This window comes from Stegodyphus dumicola, chromosome 5, assembly GCF_044657685.1.
Source record: "Stegodyphus dumicola isolate Sdum_Otavi_A_Nest chromosome 5, ASM4465768v1".
Classification (NCBI taxonomy): Eukaryota; Metazoa; Arthropoda; class Arachnida; order Araneae; family Eresidae; genus Stegodyphus; species Stegodyphus dumicola.
The window spans coordinates 170578194-170602712 of NC_140772.1; the positions used below are offsets into that span (position 1 = coordinate 170578194).

Genomic DNA, 24519 nt, shown 5'->3' on the forward strand with positions numbered 1-24519 from the left:
AGATTGATTTTAATGAAATATGTAGGTGGCGCTGGCATTTTTGACTACTGACGCCACCTATACAACTTCATAAATGTGCTAAACAGTTCAGTTGTTGTCGGAGTACTGTTATGTGAGGTTGTCAATGCAATATGTCAGAGTTAACAGACTTCGAACGTGGGCAAATTGTTGGAGCACGTATGGTAGGTGCTTTCGTAAGCAAGGTAGCCGAGGTGTTTAGTGTTTCAAGAGGTACTGTATGGAAGATTTATTCCGCATATTTGAAAAGCGGAAAAACATCATCTGCTAAATCACAGCGTGGACGAAAGTGTGTCCTGAGTGATCGTGACAGACGATCATTAAGGGCAATTGTGACGAAAAATAAGAAGACCACAGCTGCAAAAGTTACTGCTGAAATGAATGTTGTGTTACTGAACCCAGCGAGTACCAAAACAATTAGAAGGGAGCTTCATAAACAGGGAATTGCTGGCCGTGCTGCAATTGAGAAGCCACTCATCAGTGATGCTAATGCCCGTAACAGGAAAAGGTGATGTTTAAGTCATAAAGCCTGGACTATAGAGCAGTGGAAGCGAGTAATATGTTCTGACGAGTCTTCTTTCGCATTGTTTCCCACTTCTGGCCGAGTTTACGTCTGGATTGGTTCTGTTATGGTTTGGGCAGCCATATCGTGGTTCTCTGCTAGCCCCATGATAACTGTGTCTGGGCGCATGACTGCCAAGACTTATGTGAACATTTTGGCCGATCAAGTTCATCCCATGGTACAAACTTTGTTCCCCGATGGTGATGGTGTCTTCCAAGATGACAAAGCCCCTGTTCACACAGCTCACATTGTCCAGGACTGGTTTTCTGAGCACGAGGATGAGTTGTCCCATCTCCCCTGGACACCACAGTCACCAGACCTGAATATTATCGAACCATTGTGGTCTACATTGGAACGGAAAGTGCGTTTTTGTTATCCACCGCCAACATCGTTATCTGAACTTGCCACTGTTTTGCAGGAAGAATGGTATAATATTCCCTTGGCAAACATACAGGAACTGTATTTATCCATTCCGAGAAGACTGCAAGCTGTTTTGGATGCCAACGGGTTTCCTACACCATATTAAGCAAAGAAACATGTTTTTTTAAAGGTGTTTCCATATTTTTGTCCAACCCCTGTAAATTTCTCAAATATTGGTTAAATTTCACACCACGTTTTACAGAATTAAGTTTTTAGGCATAATTTCAATCTTAGGATCGAAATTTGAAAAAAATTGCATGTCAATTCAGAAAAAGTGATTTTGTGTCAAAATATGTATGAACAATCCTACATAGATATCTAATATCTTGGGTCTTAACAAAAGTTCCTCGCTGCTGCAAATATCATTTGCGCAAACAGGGGCGTGTTTAATTATATTTTTTCAAGCAATTTTTGGCATTTGAAAGGAAGAGGCTTGTTTTAGAGCACTGTGTTGTGAAATTTGTTAAAAAAATTTCGTTATCATTAAATACAAGGCGTCTGAAGTAGAACTTTCTTGCTACCAGTTTAGAAATATCCTTTACTTCCAATTCTGTTGCGAAAAGTAAGCTACAGAATGTCACCAAATCGTGTATAGCTTTAGGTACTAATGTTATATCATATGACACCGTTATGGTTTAATACCGAAAGTTCAAAAATGAGGGCTATGACATTGAAGAACCAGAGTGCTCTAGCTAGCCTGTTGATGTTGATGAGGCCCTCCTGTGAGAACTTGTGGAGGAAGATGAGTATGCAACCTCTCAAGAGCTAAGGAGTTAGGTGTTAGTGGCATGTCCGTAAATTACACAGTGTATCGCATAAACTTGACGTGCAACTGCAATCACTGGGTGCCAAAAGACAGACATGTTTCTACCTGCACTGATCTATTGGAATTTCAACTAAAGGACAAAATTCTGGACCGGACCATCACTTGAGATGAAAAGTGGATTTACCTTAACAACACTGGCCAAAAAGTAGTTGGTCTGCGCCCAGTGAGCCCATTGGCAGCGTCGCAAAGTGCCATTTGACTAACAAAATGATCATGCTTTGTGTCTGGTTGAATTGCCTTGGCATTATCCACAAAGAGTGTCTGGAAAAAGGTAAAACCCTTGACAGTAAGGTATACAGCAAGATGTTTGTCTGTGCTGATGCAGCTATCAAGGAAAAATGTCAAGCTGAGTTCTGGTACAAAAATGTAATGTTCCATCGAGATAAAGCAAGACCACATATGTCTGCATTCACCCGTTGGACTCTGTATGGACTCGAATGGTAACTTTTGTCACACCATATAGCCCTGACATTGCTCCTTCGGACTTCTACCTTTTTTCACACGTGCAGCTACATCTTGCTGGTGCTGTGTTCCATTCTGCGCAGGACGCTCAAAATTAGTTTAAAGAAAAAAATTTTTTGTCATGAAAAACGTTAGTTGAATTTCATGAGTAGGCCAACTAAAACAGGAGACATAGATCTTTCCCCCCTTTTCTTTCTGACTAGTGTTGTATGCCATAATTCTTTTCTAAATAAAACTGAATATTTGAGCAAACGTTTTTAAAAAATTTTTTCATTGTTGGTGAGAGGGAAACTATATTTATTAAATAAATGTTAAATATTAGTATTTAAATTGATACTTGATAAGAAGTGAGCGATTTCAGTGAAAATTCAATCTTATTTATCACTGTTGGTGACTTTAATTTTAGTGGCAAAACTATTATAATAGAAGACTTCTATATTTCTGTTGCAATTTGTAGTTTTATGGGCTTATAGTGTATATTGTTATATGTATGAAATAAATACATATTTCATACATGTATTATTATATGTATGAAACTGCATATAATGTAGAGAACTTTCTCTTAAAAAAAGTCCATAAAAATAAAGTGAAGCAGAGAATAAATTTTATTCATGATACTTTTAGATTTTAATTTACATGTCTTTCTTCTTTTTTTTTTTTTTTTTTTTTTTTTTTTTTTTTTTAATTACATCCTATAAGATTTCATATGTATGCCTGAATTACCTTAATTTTTGACTGACTTCAATGTGTCTTATTTCTTGCTTCACTTTTTGACCACCATTCATTAAAAAATATTTGTTTGCAAACAAGGAAATGAAATACAAATTATTATCAGATGTCAATGAAAGTCATAACAACATCTGAATTTTTTTTTTTTTTTTTCCTTCTTATTTCTTGCTTCACTTTTTGACCACCATTCATTAAAAAATATTTGTTTGCAAACAAGGAAAGGAAATGAAATACAGATTATTATCAGATGTCGATGAAAGTCATAACATCTGAAAAAAGATTTTTCATGCAATTTCTTGCACATGTATATTTTAAATGAATTATTCCTGATACTTTTTTATCATAGTAATGCTTTTTATAAGACATTTCATGTAACTTTTAATAAGCATTATTGTATCTTAGCAAGTGCCCCAAAAAAAGTTATCCACAGTGCTGCCTTCCCCCCCCCCCCCGAAAAAAATTATTGTGTTACTTAGAAGCAACATATTTTGTTCCATTTGGCGAGTTGATAAATCTGGTAAAATATTACTTTTTCTGTATTAACCCCTTAACTGCCGCGGAAAACGTACAAGATTCACTCTCCACTGCCACTGTTTTTTCACAGGCGCACCTAGTTATCCGATGTATTAGGGGGAATGTAAGTGCAAGTTTTGCTGTCTAAAAACTGTTTACTTTCACAAAATAAAGAATAAAAGAAAAAAATTAAAATACAAAATTTAATGTTTAGAGTAAAAGTGTAATAATAATATGTAAGTATAATAAAAATTATGTTTGTACAATAAAAAAGATTTATAATAAAAAGCTCCCCAAAAAATGGAGTTTTTGATCAATCGATTTTTATACCAGTAAAGTGTAATATCAAGTTTCAGTGTTATACTTATAAAATCTAGAAAACCTAGAAAAATATACATTTCTTCTGAATTGGTTGGATGCCACGATTTCGTACTTGACTTTTCTTTTGCAGGATGTTTCATATACTGGTCTGCAAAACGGTTAGTTTCAGGAACAATAAGATGTGTAAGCAGTTCATCGAAAAAATAATTAAAAAAAGAATCATCAGTGTAGAGCATAAAAAAAGCACCTACTACAAGCAGTTAACGGAAACAGAAGACACAGAATAAAAAAATACATTTTACTCAAACAGAAACACGAGCAATAGCCACACAGTCAGTCCTCCTTCTCTTCTCCGAAATAGTATCTTCCTTTGCATACTCTGTCAAGGTCATTGTTGTCTTGCATTTCAAAGCTTTGTGAATAATTTTGCTGGTAGCAGTGCAAAGCAAATGATAGTATTTCGGAAGAGTGTATATATACACCCGAGGCACTTATGCATCGGCTGAGCAAGGCGTATATGTACGCCCGAAGCAGTTAAGGGGTTGATTGAAATTATTTATGTTATGATTATACATTTTACAAATCTGTATTTTTTATTTAATTAGGTTGCGAAGATTTGTACGAAAAGAGAAGCATACTGTGGATAAGACTAAATTATGTGATATAGGCGAAGGATCAGGGATGAGTATTATAGTTGAAAAAGAAGACAGTATTGATGTAGCAAAAGATACAGAAGAAGAAAAAGAAAGTATGGTTATTTTCTTCTTTTGTTTTCATATCTTTAAGTTTACAGTTTGAGGTAAAAAAGCTAATAATGCTAAAAATTATGTGTTATTTTAGTAGAATTATCTTAATAAAACCCTTGAAAAAACAGATATAATGAAACCTTGGAGCAGGAAAGATGAAAAATGAGCAATGCCCTCATCAGACTCGAACCTCGGACCTCTCGAATACGCACCAAGCGCTGACCACTACACCATGAAAGCATGCTAAGAAGGTGGGAGAAATGCCTTATGTACTCCCCCTTTTAAATGGCGACTGGGGTTTAGGTGACCCAATTCCAAATCCTGGTGGTGGAGAATCATCATCCACCACCTTTTAGTTCAAGCGCCACGTTAGAGACATTAGGTTATTTCAAAGCTGGAAAGATGAAAAAATGAGCAATGCCCTCGCCGAGACTTGAACCTCGGAACTCTTGAATACGTGCCGAGCGTGCTGACTGCTACACTACGAAGGCATGCTAAGAAGGTGGGAGAAATATCTTACAGTGTGTGTTGATTTTGTATTTTGCTGTTAAATAGATTTGAATTATCCACAAATAGCAGAGATTTGTTTCTGTTGATGAGTCCTGAGTCTTTTCTGAACCATCAGGTTGATGTATTAATAAATGGCTTATATATCAAACCCTTTTGACTCTGAACCCTTAGTTTGAAGGCAGACAGAATCATTAGTCATCTAACAGTCTGTGTGGTTATTGATATGATTGGTAAGCTAGGTAATAAGAAAACCATACGGCTTTATAATTTGCTAAACCTTATGTAGACTTAGGAATTTCAGGTATCTTCCATTGTGACAGCATTTTCATTGCCGCAGCATTGTATCCATGAATTATCCTCCTGTGGATCTAATAAGCAGGACATTGGCAACAAACAGTCTTCTAACGTCTGTATGAATGGATAAGTGATTATCCTTTAAATCCTTTGTAAGAATTATGGAAACATTTTTTTTTTTTTTTTTTTTTTTTTTTTTTTTTTTTTTTTTTTTTGCTAATATATATCTTCTTTAAAATTTAGTTACATGAGCCTGTTTAAATATTGTAAATATCCTGACTAATTTCTGAAACAGTTATTGATAATCTGGAGTAACCAAGGCATTGACTTCAGCAAAATTGTTCTCTTATTTCAGCTATTGGAAAAGCACTTGGATAAGGATTTCAGAAACATTTGAGCTTTTTTGAAGCATAAATACTATTTGATCTTGTACCACTTATTACATCCTTATTGAATGCTGTTTTCAGTATGTTGTAAATCTCTTGGCATATTTTGCTGCTTAAAGCAGAAATGAACACAGAATTATTTTCTTTTGTTATACCACTCTGTGCAGCAGTGGCTATCCTCATGCTACCTATACACTATTGCATCTCATGCAAAACTTAAGGCCACTTGCAACACTTTGCACTGACATCATTATGACCACTTATAGCATTGCAAGGAATTTGTCACATTTACTGGTAGTTTTATATCTGTGCTGAATGAAAGAATTTCAGAGGTTGGCTGAGGGAATCGGTCTGGGAATTTACAATGTGCATGTTTTCACTGTGTTTCTTTTAGATTTTTAGTCCAAAGGGGGTTTGTCCCTGAAGGACTATTGTTTTCATTTTGCGATTTTGCGTTGGTTTTCTATAAATGTCCGTTTCACTTTTCAAACTGTTGCCACCAAATGTTAGGGTCCTACATTATATTTGAAGAAATTAAATAATGAAAAATCTGCATAAATATATTTATATTTCTCGCATTGTGATAAAACAACGGTACATAGAGCCATCAAATTTTGAATGACGTAATCCTCCTATGAATATATGCATGTGGAAGACCAAACTTGAAATTTAGAATTTGTTTTATCATCCATTTCATATTTTGTAAAACTTTCATGAATTTTTTATTAATAAACTGAAGGATTTGAAAGCGAGCAATTGCAACGTTGTACAGAAAAAACATTTTTATCTCCAGCGCGCAAGACTCTGTATCAGAAATTCTAAAGATATGCTCAATTTAAAACTATTTTGCGATATTGGTATTGAATTGAATTTTATGGTTTAAGTACAAAGAATGGGATATTTAATAAATAAAGGTAACAGACAAAATGTTAAAAAATGCCCCTTTGGACATAATTTAAGATCTGAAACCTCTCAGATTTTTATCTTTCTTTTCTATTTTAATATTGATGTTTCACGTAATTCATGTATTTCATGAATTATTTATAACTGTAATAAGTGGTAATCAGTCTATTTTTAAAAGCTGTTTTGTCATGTGTTTTCTTAATTAAAATTTTTTTCCCTTTACTCTTCCATCACTGAAATTAAAAATTTCTATAAGGCAAATGCTGGAAATTAAGAAATTAGACACATGAGAGACTTTTTAATGACAGTTTAGTAAGATATACAAAAATGCAAGTAATAAAAAAGACAATGCACTTTATGCATTAGAACCTCTTATTAACCATGGGATAAAGGTTTTTGCCCATTGCCAAAGAACATCTGCTAAATAGAAGTAAATTGGTTTTATAGTTCAAAGGTTTGGGTTTAAAGGGCAGTGTCCAGTAAAAAAAAAAAAAAAAAAAAACCATCATATATGCTTTTTTAATATAGTTGTATGTTTTTGTTGGCGTGAAAATGAGAGGTAGAACTTTTGGAGAATGTTTTCTTTTGAATTTATTTTTTAATAAGTTAAACTGTGCCTTTAGTCCTTGTGTTGTTTAACTGGAAATCTGTGTTCATTTTTGAAATTTGGTAAATATAGCATTAATGAGAGATAAACAATTTTTGGCTTAACCTTTAGAGGGAAAATACCAAGTTTTACTGACATGTTTATAAATATTCTTTTGCCAGCTTTAGAGCAATAATTCATTCAACACCTGTTTGATATAATGTCTCTGTAATGTCTGTTAGTAAAGAGTTGTTATACCATGAGTTGACCATATTAGTTTTATCTATCATTCATATCTTACAAATATACTGTATATTTTTATTTATTGTCTAATTTTATGAGGTGTAATTTTTGCAGTATTTCAAATAGAACATATGTATTTTTGGTATCATGGTAAATCATAACTATTCAAATTCCGTCATGATTTTGTGTGTAGGTAAAAAGGTCAGCAATTATTTTGGAAATTATAATACCATTTAAAGTTTATTAAATAGTAAAATGTAAGATATTTAAATGTAATACCTGTTACACATATTGAATGCAATTTTGCATCTTTATTGTAAATGAGGGCTTTTCAAAGGAGGGCAGACTTGTAACCTGTAAAAAAAATCAGTGATATAAAAAACAGCAAGAGAGATATGAGGATTTTTATCTCAAACTATTGCAAGCAAGAAGGAATTGCTACCAGTCAAGCTAAGATCAGGACAAGAAGCTCAGTGAAATTTTTAATGTGATATAAAACTATAAGTGCCCTCATCTTCCTTAAAAGGGTCTGTTTACAAAAATTATTTATTATATATTTAAAAATTTTTATTATATATTTAAAAATATATTATATATATATTATATATATATAAAAATATATTATATATTATATGTTATTTATTATATATTTAAAAAGGAACTTTTATGAGTAGGTCTTTTTAGAAAGACATAATGCCTTAAAGGCTGCAAATAGATATAGGTCTCGGTACCCAGCTTCGCTCAAGGAGTTGATATGAGATTGTGTGGTAATTGGAATAAAAGATTAAAATTTAAAATATAAGAACTAAAATTTTTTTATTAAAATCATATTGTAACTATTTACAATACTTGTTTAAAAACAGCATCTTTCATTTCGTTATGCGGGATATATATGTACAATTTTTTCTAATTTTCTTTTCAAGAGCTGTGTATAGCTGACCATGAGAAGAGTAGGAGTCTTTGAGGTTAATGCCGTAATGTTTTAAAATTTGTCCTTGTGCTTTGTCAATTGGAAAACTATAGGCTGATACAAAAAAGGCTTTGAATGATACACAGTGTTCCAGGACATTCCAGAACATTTGAGAGAATTTCCTGGAAAGTTCCGCAATTATCTGGGATGTTCCCGAATGCTCCAGACTATTCCCGAACATTCCACAACATCCCAGAATGTTCTGGAATGTCGTGGACTGCTCTGTCGGGGACGTATGTTCTGGACTGTTCTAGGAATTTCTAGAGGGCAAAACTTCGAGCCCTTATATCTTCAAAAGCACACCCTTTAGGTAAAAACGGAAACCTTCTTCATGGATGGGGCATAGAGGGCTACCACACCATGCAACTGCCTTGATCGTACCAGGACTCATTTCTGAGTTTTAGCATCACGCACATTGTATACTTTTATAATATACATTGATTAAATTTTAAGTGCTCTTAGCTTTCTTAAAAAAAAAAAAAAAAAAAGTGTAAAAAAGTTGCTTATATATTTGAAAAGTAATTTTTCTAAATAGGTTTCTTTTTAGGAAGACTTAAAGGCTGAAAATTGACATAGGTTTCAGTTCTTAACAGTAAAAATAATTTTAAAGCTCTCTCCTCATGCAGCTTGTACATTTCAGCAATGTTGACAGCTTATGCAACAATGGATGCTATTTTCTGCAGTCTTATTTTTTTTTTCAATTATATTCAATACAAAGTCCATAATCCGGAATGATCTATAATCCAGACCTCAATGTCACGAACTTTTTTTTTGTATGCTTTACGCGTGCACGTTTAATATATAATGGACGGTATAAGCTGAGCTAAAACTATCTTTACTGATTCTAAGGCATTTCAGTTAATGTTGCAGTTTGTGCTGTTCCCTAATCTTCTAATTGGATCCGGCTTATTATTTTTTGCAGACTGTTAGAGCAATTTTATAAAAATTAAGCTTGAACTTTCGATTATGTCAAAAAGAGTTTCCAATTGTGGAGCTGCCGAAGGATCTACAAAGCGAAAGCATGTTTCGATGTCCATCAAACAAAAAGTGGAATTGCTGCGAAAAATGTATAAAGGCATATCCTTCTCAAAATTATGCGAGGAGTGTGACATTGGAAAGTCAACTGTATATGACAAAAGCAAAAAGAAAAAGGAACATTTTGAATTTTTTGTGGATTCCGACACTCCACTTGCAATGAATAACAGAAAAAGTTATCGTTATGCTAAAAGTGATAATCATGACAGAGTGATAATTGAATGGGTTAGACAGCAATGCAATGAGGGCGTGCCATTGACGGGTCCAATTCTAATGGCTCAAGCCAAAGTATTTCATGAAAAAATGAACTTAAACACTGAGTGCACGTATTCCTCAGGTTGGTTAACCAAATTTAAAAATCTCCATGGTATGAGACAATTAAATATTTCAGGTGAAAAACCTTCAGCTGATACTGAAGCTGAGGAACAATTTGCAGATGAATTCACTGAACTCATTACTAGTGAACAATTATCTCCAGAAGAAATTTACAGCACTGAAACTAGTCTTTTTTGTCAATATGTACCGCGAAATACCTTTGCAACCTCTACAGAAAAGGCTCCAACTGGTGTCAAAGATGCCAAAACGAGACTAACAATTTTAGTGTATGCAAATGCTGCAGGAATGCACAAGTGCAAACTTTTCATAATCGGAAAACATACACGACCTCGAGCATTTAAAGGAATAACGATTTTCCCCGTTGTATATCGCGCAAATAAAAGAGCATGGATGATACAAGGCTTGATAAATGATTGGTTTGAAAATCATTTCATTCCCGAGGCTCGGCGACATTTGAATTCGGTTGATTTACCTGAGGACTCAAAAACAGTCCTGATTGTGGGCAACTGTTTGGCACATACGTCACTTAAAGTTTTAGTGAAAGATAATGTATCCATATTATTCCTCCCTCGAAACTGTACGTCTATCATTCAGCCTATGGGTATGAGAACAATGCACGCACTGAAATGGAAATACAAAGTAGCATTTTTAAAATCTATGTTAAATTTTTTTAACAACAGCAAAACTATTCAAGACTTTTTGAAATTTTTTAGCATAAAATCGGTGTGGAGCATCGCAAGATCGGGGAAGGATGTGTCTCCAGATGCGTTAAAAAATGCTTGGCATATTTTATGGGCAGCTACCATATTTCATGGTGAGGACAATGGAGATGATAGCCATGAATTTGAAGGTTTTTGGACATCGCAAACTATAGGTGAAAGTTTCCAGTTATTGGATTTTGTAAAGATTTGTGGAGAAGCGGTAATAAATGAAGATGATGTAACAGAAGTTTTTCATTGCAATGACAATGCTCCAATCATCAATCAATTAACGGACGACGAAGTCTGTAGTATGGTTCTAGATCAAGAAAATATGCTTCTGATAGTGAAGAAAGTGACAGAGAGATTATTGAAAACGAAAAAATTTCGATTGACAAGTTAGTCAGTATTCTCGGCACAGCAATTGCAGAACTTGAACAGTGGAACTTTGTAACTGAACAAGAAATTATGTCTGTTTATAGAATTAAAGAGAAAGTATTAGCACAAAAAATGAAGCAACTTAAACAATTTACATTGAAAGAAATGTTTAATAAAGTAAACAAATAAATATTAAGCCTTTTTTTTTTTGTAAATTTTGATACCCTTTAGATCATAATTGCTTTTTATCTCATAAATTACAGTTTCATATTTTTAATTGTATAATTTCTGCATGCCATCTTACCAGATAAATTGATGATCTATAATCCGGAAAAACCTCTAATCCAGAATCGTCCCGACGAGCCCGGATTATGGACTTTGTACTATACCTATCTGGTTACTTTTGTAGTATCATTTCATATGTTAATTTTTTCAATGAAAGAATGTCTACTGCATTCAGAAAAGCAGATGATGAACCTGCAATTTTTTTTTCTGTATGTAGTTATTTAAATTTGTATATGCTTTTAAACATGTACAGAAGTTGTACACTGCACAAAAAAAAGATGGGGGCAGTTCTATATCTCCTGTTCTACTGGGCCGATTGATGGAATTCAAATTTCATTTTTCATGTCTCCAAAGCACAAATTAGATATATATAACATTTATATAAGCTAATAATATAGGTATTTAGACATAAAATCAGACTTTTTTTGAAATGACATGCCAATTTTTTTCCATATTTCGATTCTATGACTCAAATTATGTCTATATATTAAATTTTATAAAATTTGGTGCGACATTTACTGAGAAATTAAAAAATTTATCTTGGCGAATGTTTTTCATGGCGAACATTTTAATTTATAGCTACCTATGTTCCATTCCTTTTTCTTTTACTGTATACGAGTGGAAAAAAAGGTCACGTTCATTACTTTCAAATAATTTTAACAATGTGCATAAACCACATTTGGCTTGTAACAAATATGCCAAATTTCAAAACACGTATGTAAATTCACGTACATCTTAGAAAAATTTAAATAAAAAACTCTAATTTTTTGCAAATGTGCCTAAGAAATACATCTACTTTAAAATGATGTTAAAAATTTTATAGGTTATAGAGCAAAAATATTTTCAAAAAATTTATAAAAATTATTTAAAAATAAATCCTAGAAATGTGCAAATTATATTTGGATTAAGCCCAAATTTCGAATTCTGGAAGAAAGAATCAAGTAAATTTATTTAAAAAAAAAAAGAGGTATTAATACATATATATCAAATTCAATTAACATTGAGGAACTAAAATTTTGAGAGCTCATTATTTAAAAACTATTTGTGCGATTTTTACAAAACTTGTGGGTTTGGCATAATTTGAGTCGTTGAATCAAAATAGAGGAAAAAATGGCATGTCATTTCAGAAAAAATCCGATTTTGTGTCAAAATACCAATATTAAGGCAATGATGTATATAAATCTAATATATATCCTAAGTCGCGCTTTTTGACATGAAAAACGCAATTTGAATTTCGTCAATCGGCCCAGTAGAAGAGATATAATATTGTCCCCCCTTTTTTTTTTTCCGCAGTGTACACATGGTTTAAATTTTTATATTGTTTATTTATAAGGAGTAGCATTTTTGAATGCCTAAAGTTATATATTTCTAAGGTTTCTTAACCACAAAAGTTGACTATTAAGATTTTAATTTTACACTTGGTAATGGTTAATTTTGCAATGTGTTTTCAGCAATGAATTCCATTTATTTGTTTATTTCCAAATGTGAATTGCATTATATAAAAATATTTTTAATATTCCAGTTCATTCTGAAACAACTCCTGTACAACCTGAGGCTTTACCCTTTCCACCTGTTGAAAAGCCTACAGGTTGGTTTGGATATTTAAAGTCATGGATACTTTTGCATTTTTCTGAGCTTATTGAAGATTTTACTGAAACAGCTATTGAAGATGATGATAGTGGTGAAGATGATCCAGAAGGAGATCCCTTAACAGTTCGCAAGTTAGTTATATTGTTTCACTTTCTGTTGCATTTGATCTAACATATATTAGCATTATTTTTAAAGACAAAGGATTTGACAGTTGAATTAGTGTGATAAGATTAATACACTAATTAAGATTTATGTTACAAATTTTGTTCTTTAAAATTTATTATTTTATTAAATATGTTTTCATAAATTATTCATTTTCAAGAATTAAAAAATCATTCTTTTTTAATAAATACAGTGCAAAGAAATTAATTACTTGGTAATACAGTGCAAAGAAATTAATTACTTGGTAATACATATGTTGAAAGCTACATCTATAGAGCAATGGTTCTTAACCTTCTTTCCCCATGCACTCCTTTTACCATTGCTAGATAATTATTCCTCTGTTTCTTTTCCAAAACTTGACATTTATTTAAATTTAGAATATTTTTAATGTGTTTTATGAATGAAACAAGGAAAAGTATAAAAATTGTTGAGAAATAAAAAAACTTGAGTAAATGTAGTTTTTTATGTTCATAAACTAAAACTAAAATACTTAACAAATGAGTAAAAGAAAGATAACATTCTCCCCCCTGAAACTATAAAATTCACCCAGGGAGGAAGTCGCCTCTGTTTGAGAACCCCACAATAGAGGATTGATATGACTTTTTTATATTTGAATTTCATTTCATATCTTTTGATTTTTTAATTAAATAAATTCATTAGATTTTAGAAAGATTTTGCTGTAAGAATTCTTTATCAGAAATTGCCCAAGATCATGCTGAAGTAGAGTATTTCATCTTGTTTAAATGAAATTTGTTATTCAGATTTAATTGTTGACTTTTGTCTTCCCTTTTGTACTTTAAATCTTGACTTCAGAATATCCATAGCTTAGTTTTTTTAATATTTTGTGTCATATATAGGAAAAATTGAAAGAATTGTCTATAGTTCTGCTATTACAGTAATGTATTAATCATTCACAAAGTGTGAGAAATTGCTGATTCAGAAAGTTCTTGAATTTCGGAAACATAAAATCTTTATGTACACTGTGCGAAAAATAAATAAATAAATGAATGAATAAAAATTTTAAAAAAATAAAGGAGGGGCAGTTCTATATCTCCCGTTCTACTGGGTTGAATGACGAAATTCCAATTGCACTTTTCCATATCGTGAAAGTGCGACTTTGGATATATATTAGGTTTAGATACACCATTGTTCTGATAGAGGTATTTTGACACAAAAATCAGACTTTTTCTGAAATGACATGGCAATTTTTTACCATATTTCGATTCTATGACTCAAATTATGCCAAACTACTGAGTTTTGTAAGAATTGCATGAGCAGTTTTTAAAAAATTAGCTCGAATGCTAATTGAATTTGATTTATAGTTATTAATATCTCTTTTTTTATTGAACGTACTTAATTCTTCCTTTCATATTTTGAAATTCAAGTTCATTCCAAATAAAATTCACACGTTTTTTATGATTTATTTTTTAAATTTGTATTTTAAAATAATTTTAATCTTTTGTTTTTAATGAATGCACATTTTTTCCCCATACCAAAGCCGAAACTAAATAAACAACTTTTCTTCCTTATATGCAACATTGGATGGTGAATCATACTCCCGAAAATTGCTTTCCCCCCTTTCTCTGCATTAACGTAACCTATGGTGCACACGAGAGTACAGACAGGTGCACGTCGTTCTATTGGTCAAAGAATTGCGAAAACGGTAGAAAATTCTGGTACATTCGGTATTCTTTTCCCTCCCACCCAAATACTACACACGTTTGAATTTCTATCAAGATTTTAATAATTTGCATTCTCGTTCTGAGTGGTCAGTTCATATTCGTGTTTATTATGATCGTTATGCTTATATTATGAGCATATGTATGAATATTTATAGCAATATAGTTGCAGTAACTGTTGAAGTATAGATAAACTTCCAAAAATGAGTGTGTTTTTACACAGATTAACTTTCTAAGGAATAATATTCAGAATGGCTTAAATAAAAGGAAAGTAATCGAATAGTCAAAATAATTTCATTTTTTTTGCCAATACATTATACAGTACAGAGGTTGGAGGTTCTCCCCTTTCTCCGCAAAATCTCTAATATTGAAGCAGCGGACTTTTTTTTGTCACTGTCCAATCTGGTTTGAATAGGACTAAAAGTTTTTGTGGTCTACCCAGCCCAAGCGAAGATTGATTCTATTCCGGAAATTTAACGCAGTCTGTTGAAAATTAGAATCGGAAATACCCCAGATTAGTAAGTCTCTTTCTTTTTCTTTATTTAGTTCTTTATTCTCCGAATACCCGCAGATGTTGATTCCGATTGTGTAATATGACATATGGAAGAATTACGCCGCACGTATTGCGCAATCATGTTTGCGGTATTTTGCGGAGATAATTAATTTTGATGTTCAGTCTGAGATTTGTTTATGAACACTTAAAAGAGTTTTACTGTGCTTTCTAAGCAGAATATTTCTCAGTTCTGTTGGTCTGTTGGTCTATTTTTATGTGATGCACATATCGAAATGCCAAAATCATTTATTTAGCCTAAATTTAAATCTAAAGAACGGCTACAATCTCCCCTACTCCTCTTTTTCCAGTTACTATCCGGAATATTCGGGAATTTCAGAGTATGCGGATTAGTTAAGCTTTTACTGTTAAAGGATGACTGCATGAAGCAATTTCCCATCTTCTGATTTCAGAAATGTGCTTCTTTTTTACTTAAATTACTTTGCTTTGAATATATGTTAAGGGAAAACTGTTATGCAATGAAAATTTAGAAAATGTTCAGAATTTTGATTTATAAATTATTTAAATATTAATATGAGTGGAAAAATAAATTGTATTTATTATTAGGTGCCAAATGAATACAATTAATATGGCTTATCATTATTTATTTTCTATATTTTGAACTGAAATTTCATCACTAAATCTTGTAATATAGTTTAGTTCTGCATAGTTTTTTTTTCTCTCATTGTAAACTAATTCTGTAAATTGAACTGTCATTTAAAAATGAAAAAAAAAAGTTAATTGTTTTCCATGGTTGAGGTAATGCTCATTCTCTTAATAAATATTGCATTGCTCATATTTTAACTTACACGTCTAATTTTTCTTTTAAGGTTATGCGGTTGTGTATAATGTAATTAGACAGGTGCTTATTTTTTCCTTAAAATGTACTTGAAAAGTGCTTAACCCTGTTTAAATTTGGCATATTTATTATAAGCGATAGTAATAAAAATCTGCTTTATGCACTTTGTTAAAATTATTTGAAAGTGTGAATGAAAACTTTTTTCCCGCTCGTGGACAATATAGAAAAAGGAAAGGAAAATAGGTTGCCATAAATTAAGAAGTTCGCCAAGTGAATTATTCTTAGCACTAAATGAAAAACCAAGATAAATTTTTTATTTTGCCCATAAATTTCTCACCAAAAATTACAAAATTTAATAAGCATAATTTGAGTCGTAGAATCGAAATACAGAAAAAAAAAATTGGTAAATTATTTCAGAAAAAATCTGATTTTGTGTCAGAATACCTATGTTAGAACAAAACTGTATATAAATCTAATATATATCCTAAGTTGCGCTTTTGAGACATTGAAAACACAATTTTAATTTCGTCAATCGGCCTGGTAGAATGGGAGATAGAACTTCTCCCCTTTTTTTTTTTTTTTTTTGTGCAGTGTACATAAATAGCACAATATATTAGAATTTTGACACATTCTGTTTTACATATATCAACTGTACAGCCGAAGAACTTTGAATAGTGTCTGATATTCTTTTAATAAACTAATGTGCTAATGCGCTAAGTTAGTGTATTTTTTCAGATTATGAAAAGTTCAAACTTGTGCGTTCCTGCAGTATTTGTGAATCTAAAATTGTTAGTCTCGCTATGGAATCTTTGACACCAGTTGGAGTCTTTTCTGTAGAGGTTGCCTGAAAAGTATGGTATTTCAACTGAAAAGACCAGTTTCATCAGCATTGTAAGTTTGTCCTGGAGATAACTTTTCACTATCAGCGAGTTCAATGAATTCATCTGCAAATAGTTCAGAAGCTTAAGTATCAGCTAAAGCTTTTTTAGTTGCCTTATACCACGACGATTTTAAAATTAGGTTAACCAACCTATCAAATATGGGCACTGAGTTCTTAAGTTCATTTCTTCATGAAATATTTTGGCTTGAGCGATTAGCATTGGACCTGTCAGTAGCATGCACTTGCTGCGACGCTGTCTGACCCATTCAATCATCACTTTGTCATGATCGTCACTTTTAGCATAGCAAATAAATTTTCTTTTAATCATTGTCCACAAAAAAGTCATTAAGTTCCTTTTTTTGTTATGGTATGAAAAGAGTTTCAAAATTAGAAACTCTTTTTGGCATAGTTAAAAATTCAAACTTTAATTTTCAGAAAATTGTTGTAATAATAACAGCATGCAATAAGTAATAAGCTGGATGAAATTAGAAGATTAAGGAGCAGTGCAATATGCTGTGTTAACTGAAATTCCTTAGAATCAGTAAAGTGTAATTTTAGTGTAGCTTAATAGCATCCACTATACATTATTGGTTATACTATATCATGATATTAGCAATGAAAGACAAGTTGTTCCGTTAAATTTTGTGTTGCTCCTATCATGCCCTGAGGCAATTAACCCTGAATTGTATTAATTTAGTTATTTATTATACATAAGTCTGTTCCTTGCACATGCTTAAGGCTTATCCAAGTTCATGAATAAATAAATTCCCACATGTTACTGAGGGCCAACACTAGATACTACATATGCCTGATGCAGCCTCTGCGGGTCATAAATTCTGCTACCGAGCGCCTCACCGAGTTCTAAATTTTTGACATCCCTAAATTTTGGGTCACAGTGCATTTCCTAAATTCTAAAAATTTTGTCACTTGGTGCTTCTCTAAATTCCAAAAATCTTGTCTTCTCTAAATTCTGTGCCACCTGGTGCTGCCATACGAGCTCTAGCACTGGTTCTGGGTTTATGTGAAAATCAAATCAGTTATTCTTAATTCAAATAGCACTAAGTGTAATTTTGGCCTATGAATCATTAACGAAGTCTATTTTTAACATATGGAAAGAAATTTTTGTTAAATGTTTCTTCGTTATCATTTAGTGCATGTTTTTAACCTCCTTGCATTTAACTTAATCTGTAATCATCGTCAAGCCTAATGTCAACATAAATGGTTACTGTACTCTTTGTTATTAAATTACTAATACAGTCAAAAGTCGTTAATTCGGACACCCATAATTCGGAATGATCTATAATCCGGACCTCAAAACTAAAAACTTTCTGCGCATGCGCCGCGTTGACACATGCGCATAGGCGTTTACACGTGCGCGTAAGACCTTTTACGACTGCGCATATGAGTGTGCGCAAGTGCAGAATACGTTTTCGCGTGCGCGTTTTATGTATAATGGACGTATAAGCTAAAATTATCTAATTATCTATTTCAGTTAATGTTGATGATTGCGTGGTTCCTTAATTTTCGAATTGGATCCGGCTTATTATTTTTTGCAGACTGTAAGAGCAATTTTATAAAAGTAAGCTTAAACTTTCGATTATATCAAATAGAATTTCCAATATATATTTGTTAATACGTAAAGGATCTAAAGCGAAAGTATGTTTTGAAATCCGAAATCTGTTTATCAATTTCAAGCTGCTCGGCGGGGGGATCGCCGCGGCGGGCACGTAATGAATTGGAAGTTGATCTGTCAACACTATCCTTATCTTCAGCGCAGATGTTTTTATTTTATTTGGCTTATAATTCCTTACCAAATGTAGTATTTCATCTCGATATGCTCCGTCTTTGATATGATTTAAAACAAGTTCCTCGTCATTATAATTCGCTTTCGATAGCGAAGAAAGTGACAGAGGTTATTGAAAACGAAAAAATTTCGATTGACAAATTAATCGGTGTTCTAGACACAGCAATTATAGGACTTGAACAGCGGAACTTTGTAACTGAACAAGAAATTATGTCTGTTTAATAGAATTAAAGAGAAAGTATTATCACATGAAACGAAGCAAAACTTAAACAACTTACATTGAAAGAAATGTTTAATAAAGTAAACAAATAAATATTAAGCTTTTTCTTTTTGCAAATTTTGATACCCTTTAGATCATAATAGTTCTTTATTTCATAAATTACGGTTTCATATTTTTAATTTTAGAATTTCTGCATGCTATCTTACGAGATTTAAACTGATGATCTATAATCCGGAAAAATCGATAATCCGGAATCGCCGAAGTTCCGACGAGTTCGGATTAACGACTTTGGACTGTATAAAATAAAATTGTTTAGGCATCATTGCATGAGTCATTACTCAAGTTGTCATGTGTTGATAAACATGCTGTGATGAAAGCAAAATATAATAAATAATGATTCGCCAGGTTGGCATCAGGGATTATAAGTTGGCCTTGGTTAAAATCCACGATGTTTCTATCTATAATGTTTCGGTTTGAGATGTATGTCAAGCAGACATGCAGCTACGGAGCCAAATTATTGATCACACAAATTTATGCTAAAGTGATTGTTTCTTCAATAACAAGGTATTTTATTTAGTGCCAAAGTGAAATTAAGAATTGGGACCCTCCACATGTTTTGTTATGGGGGGAGGGGAAATTAAATGTGCATGTGTAAAGCATAAAACAATTATTGATGGTTTTAGATCATTCTGGATATTGGATGTCCAGATCTCGGGACTTTGTACTGTATTATTCACAGACTTGTGATCTATATCAGGTGTATACTGTTTTGATATGTACCATTCAAAGAAAAATTGTTAAATTAAAAAAAAATATTAATGCATTAAGCAGTTTTATGTAAATAAAATTACTGTCTTATGAAAAAAGTGGTATGAATTACTTTTAGTGTATATAGAGTTTATAATATAAATACTTGCATCAAAGCTTTTTTCTTTAATTTATGTAATAATGCTCATTATTTCAGAATTTTGGAGTAATAAAATAAATCAATAAAAATGATTTTTGAAAGAATTTAATGAAAAATATGTAACAGTAAAAGGATTTATTTGTTACATTCTTAATGTAAAATTAGGTATTTGTGTATTATCCTATCAGCCGGCCAAGTATTGTGATTTAACACCAATTATGGATAACTATTTATTTGACCTTTAGAATTTTGTAGTAATGATTGCCAACTGTTGCCGAAATTTCCATCAGTGGTCAATGGGATAATACCTAAGTACCTAAAATTGTAACACAAAATGAGAAAAGATTTCTTATTTATTAATTTAAAATATCTGAAAAAATCATTTAAGTTTGAATAATTTTATTATGAACGCACAATAAAATATGGAGAAAATTAGGCAAAATTTAAGAATCTAGCCTTTTGGCATGATTTGTTGGTTGTGATAATAATGAATTCTGGTTTTGAATTCTTGTATTTATCTATAAACTCAGATATATTTCCTTTTTTTTTTTTTTTTTCAGGCTGAAAGACAATTTGGTGAGATTTAGTAAGTAATGTTATGAATTGGGACAAAGTATTATTTCCTTGCACATGTTGTATCTGTAAAGCTAAATGATTTTTCCATTCTAGGCAATGCCACAAAGCCAGTTTCAAATTTTGCAGAAGGTATAATATCATTGCTAAGATGGAACTCTCCTGGAACAACAATGTTGGCATTTTGTGTAAGAAACTCTTATGTTTTTATTTTCTTTTACTTATTAATTTATTTTTTAGCATATGTTAACTATATCTTAAAAGCAATTCTTTCAAATTACTTTTAGGTATATATGTATACTGTATACCATGGCTGGCTTCTTCCACTTCTACTTTTCCTTGCTATTAGTCAATTGACTCTTAACTATATAAGGTAAAAAAAATTGAAGGTTACAAAATTAACTACTGTCTGCTAAATGTCTAAAATGTTTTTTAAACTAAGTAATATTCTTATTGTATCATTGTTTTATCATGTGTTATTTATTTCTTATTTGTGTCTTGCAATTTCTTCAGAATTAACAGTGATAAGAGATAGCATATTTTGTGTAGAAAATATCCTCCCTTCCCCCCCTTTTTTTTAAACATTATAAATGGTGGCGTGGCCAGAAAATCTTTTTTTTTTTTTTTTTTTTTTTTTTTTTTTTTTTTTTTTTTTTTACTCTAAATAATATTATTAAGGAAGAAGTGGTTTGGTTAATGTTTCATAGGTGGCCTATAATCTTTAAAGGGAAATGGTTTGCTAATTATTGTTCAGTTGAGTGTAAAATATATTTCATTAAATTAATGTGGTTATGATTAATTTTAATATAACATAGTTACACTATTATATATTAGCAGCTAACATAAAATTGGCCTTCAGATGTGTGAAATTCCAAAGGATAATGTCACAAAACAGTAATGTTTCATCTCAGATTGTACTTTCAGTGACAAAACCTATTAACTGCATGGAGTTTTCATAATTTTCTTTTTCTCTGTGTATTAAGGCACCTTCATCATAGGCAACTAGCCTTCATATGTGTTGTCATAAATAATAAATCCAATCCAATCCAGTGTTCTTCCAAGTGAGGGAAAAATTTCATTCTCTATTTAATAAACCATTATGGTAATAGCATTTTCTTTCTTGTAGGTTGTAGACGTAGAATTCACACATTATGTCTTAAGAATGAATGCCTGCTTTCATATTACAAATTAGTTGGTAAAATATAAGCATATGCAATGTGTTTGTAAAATATTATGGCAACAATACTTTATTGCTGTGGCTCAAACATCATGTCAAATTAACACATTATGGCTCAAATGTGAGTGCATTATGTTCTTTGAAATTAGAGCATAGTGAGACCACTGTAATAAAATGTACACTCATCGAAGGTTTAAATGGGTTTAAATGGATTTTTCATGTTTGTGGTATCTATTCAGTTGCATAACTTATTTCTGTTATTGTTTTGAAGAATGATGAAAGGAAGTACATGAACAGTTTTGAAACCTTTTTTTATCTCTCAAATAATGTGCTAATAGCAGGGATTTTCCATAGTGCAAAAGTTTCTAGAATTCTTGCATGTTAGCTATTTGCTCTGCAATATCTTCAGAGAAGGAGGTAGTTACATTTCTTATAATTGGTGTATTTTATATGAATTATGGAATTTATTTTGTTATAATTCGTATATAGATTTATAACCAGTATAAATTAAAATTTTATTCACTTCTATAAAATTGTTGTTAAATATGGCTTTATTGGAAGGATTGATTCAAAGATATGAAACAGCTCAAGTATCGCACAAGAACAATAACGTATAATAAAAAAATATTACAAACATTACAAACAAAAGTAAGAACTAGGACAAATAAACATGATAACAAAAATAACAAGTTAAAAATATAAAGGAGTTTTATATGTTCCTTTCCTATGACAAGGAAAGGAACATAAGAGATGCAATCTTTACAAGGAGTTCATGAAAGTTCTGGCATTCCAACATAGTTTGCTTATCTCATCACGTTTCTGAGACTTTTTTTCTAGTTCTGGACATATGAGAAGATGCTCTGCATTGATAATGCCTGAATTACAAATTTGGCATGTACTAGATGGAAGGATGCCTATTTTATTAAGATGATGTGGCCTGTTTGCAATCTGTAATTTGCCACAGCCTCTTTATGGGGTTTTCAACAAAACATTCTCCAAGTGTCTTGAATGTTAGCCCAGGATTTTCCTGTTGATTTTGCTGCCTAGTCAGATTTAAGAATATCCATTAATTTCTCAAAAATATGCTTTTTTAGTGACTCTGGAGGAAGTGGTTTGTTGTCTTGTAGCTCAAGCGTTCTTCTCTTGGCCAGTGAGTCTGCCTTTTCATTACTGTTGATACCTACATTTGAAGAGATCCATTGAAAAACGATTGTTTTGTAGTATTTATAAAGTTCAAGGTTTGTCTTATTTCTGAGATAATTTAGGTATGTGTCATGATTTATAACTGCAGCCTGGATGGCTCCTTTGGAATCAACTAGAATAACCACTTTAGAGAAACAATCGATCTTTATCTGGAGTATTTCCAGAGCTAGTGAGATTGCAAGTATCTCTGCATCAAAATTCAATGTGAAGTTTTCTACAGGAGTACATTGGGTAAAGAGTTTACTGTATATACCAGCCCCATTGTTGTCTTGTGTATCAGTGTATATTCTAGTCCTGTGGTCACCAAATTTATGAAGCTTCTAAGCTATTGTATCATTTTTAAATCCTACTGTTAGCTACCAACCAGAAGATCTACAGTTTTTTTGTTTAATCTTAACTTTGTTTATTTGTCTATAAACTTACATTTCTAGTAAATATGAAATCAATTAAACTGTATATAACAAAACGAAACTGAAATTGAATTGTATGTAAGAAAGAATTGAGGTGTAGTTACTAATAAATAGCAAATGTAATGACAGATTAGACTTGTTAACTTTAATGAGAAGGATGGAACTCTTTTGTGTCGTCACCAAGTTGTTTAGTGTTGGGAGAGTAGGTAGTAGCTGCCACTCGAATACAGTTGTCCAATTGTTCATCTGTGACTCTGTATCTGTACTTATTTTTAAATTTCATACTGGAAAAGACGTCTAACACAGATATGTAGAGCTGAATATTGCCTTTACTTTGAGACAAACCTGGACCAAATTGGGTGTTTTTCTTTAGGAATGAGAGGCCAGATATTTTCAGAGATTGAAGAAAACGATTTTACAGATATATCACCTTGAAAATCAATCCTTTCCAACTCCACTGCAGCACTGAAATTCAAAATGCTCCATAACACAAGTAGAGAATTCTTCAGTATTATTCTCTATAGGCTATTTGACAAACAATTGAAATCCTTTTGAAATCTTGGAAGCGTTTTTTGAATTCACTACTTTCTTACTAAATGATACACTTAAATAGCACAGTCAACACACACATTTGTTGTTTACCTGGGTAAAGAAGTAATTGGTTTCCCATTCGTAATGAAAGTGATAAGTTTTTGCTTGAACAAATCATTGTTAGAACAGTGTGGTTATAAAAAAGTTTAGTAGTTTGAATGATTAATACTCATTATTGAGATAGGCAAATTAAGTTAAACTATGACTGTTGTTCCTAAATTGTTACCACTAAAAATAAAATTATTCTTTTTGTAACCATTTGAAAAGACAAGGGTATTATATGCAGTAAAGTTGTAATTTCTTGTTTTTAAACTAGTTTGTCGTCCTTTTTTTTTTTTTTTTTTTTTTTTTTTTTTTTTTTTTTTCCAGAATTGTTGTTGGTTGTGCATTAGCACTGAAGGCGTAATGAGTACGTTTCCTCAAGCACAGTTTTCATTAAAGAATCATAAGTCAAAAAATTAACTACGAAATCTTTATTTAATAAAATAGGATAAGTTTGCTTAACTTAAGCATAGCATAACAAAAAGTAATAATCTTCACAGACATTAAAACTTGAAGTATTGAAAAGAAGATAACTTACATAGAATCATCAGTCCTAAATATCAGGCTTACCTATTTTAGGCAATAAGAAAAAAGAAACAGGAACATACTTCGACATAGTACCTGAAAAGAGAAAGTACAATACACATAGCTAAGGTGAAAGTCAAATATACTGCATTGCTCGCGAACTTTACTTTCTCTCACCAATATATA

General features: G+C 31.7%; 1 protein-coding gene across 1 annotated transcript in view; it reads left to right on the forward strand.

The window, feature by feature from the left end:
- Positions 1-24519, forward strand: part of LOC118205556 (GRAM domain-containing protein 4-like) — a 124217-nt gene that overhangs the window by 56417 nt on the left and 43281 nt on the right. Inside the window, exons 5-9 of the mRNA XM_085817375.1 lie at positions 4457-4599; positions 12744-12942; positions 20373-20398; positions 20482-20573; positions 20673-20758. Of these exons, the coding sequence (XP_085673501.1) occupies positions 4457-4599; positions 12744-12942; positions 20373-20398; positions 20482-20573; positions 20673-20758 (546 nt within the window). The remainder of the gene's footprint in view (positions 1-4456; positions 4600-12743; positions 12943-20372; positions 20399-20481; positions 20574-20672; positions 20759-24519) is intronic.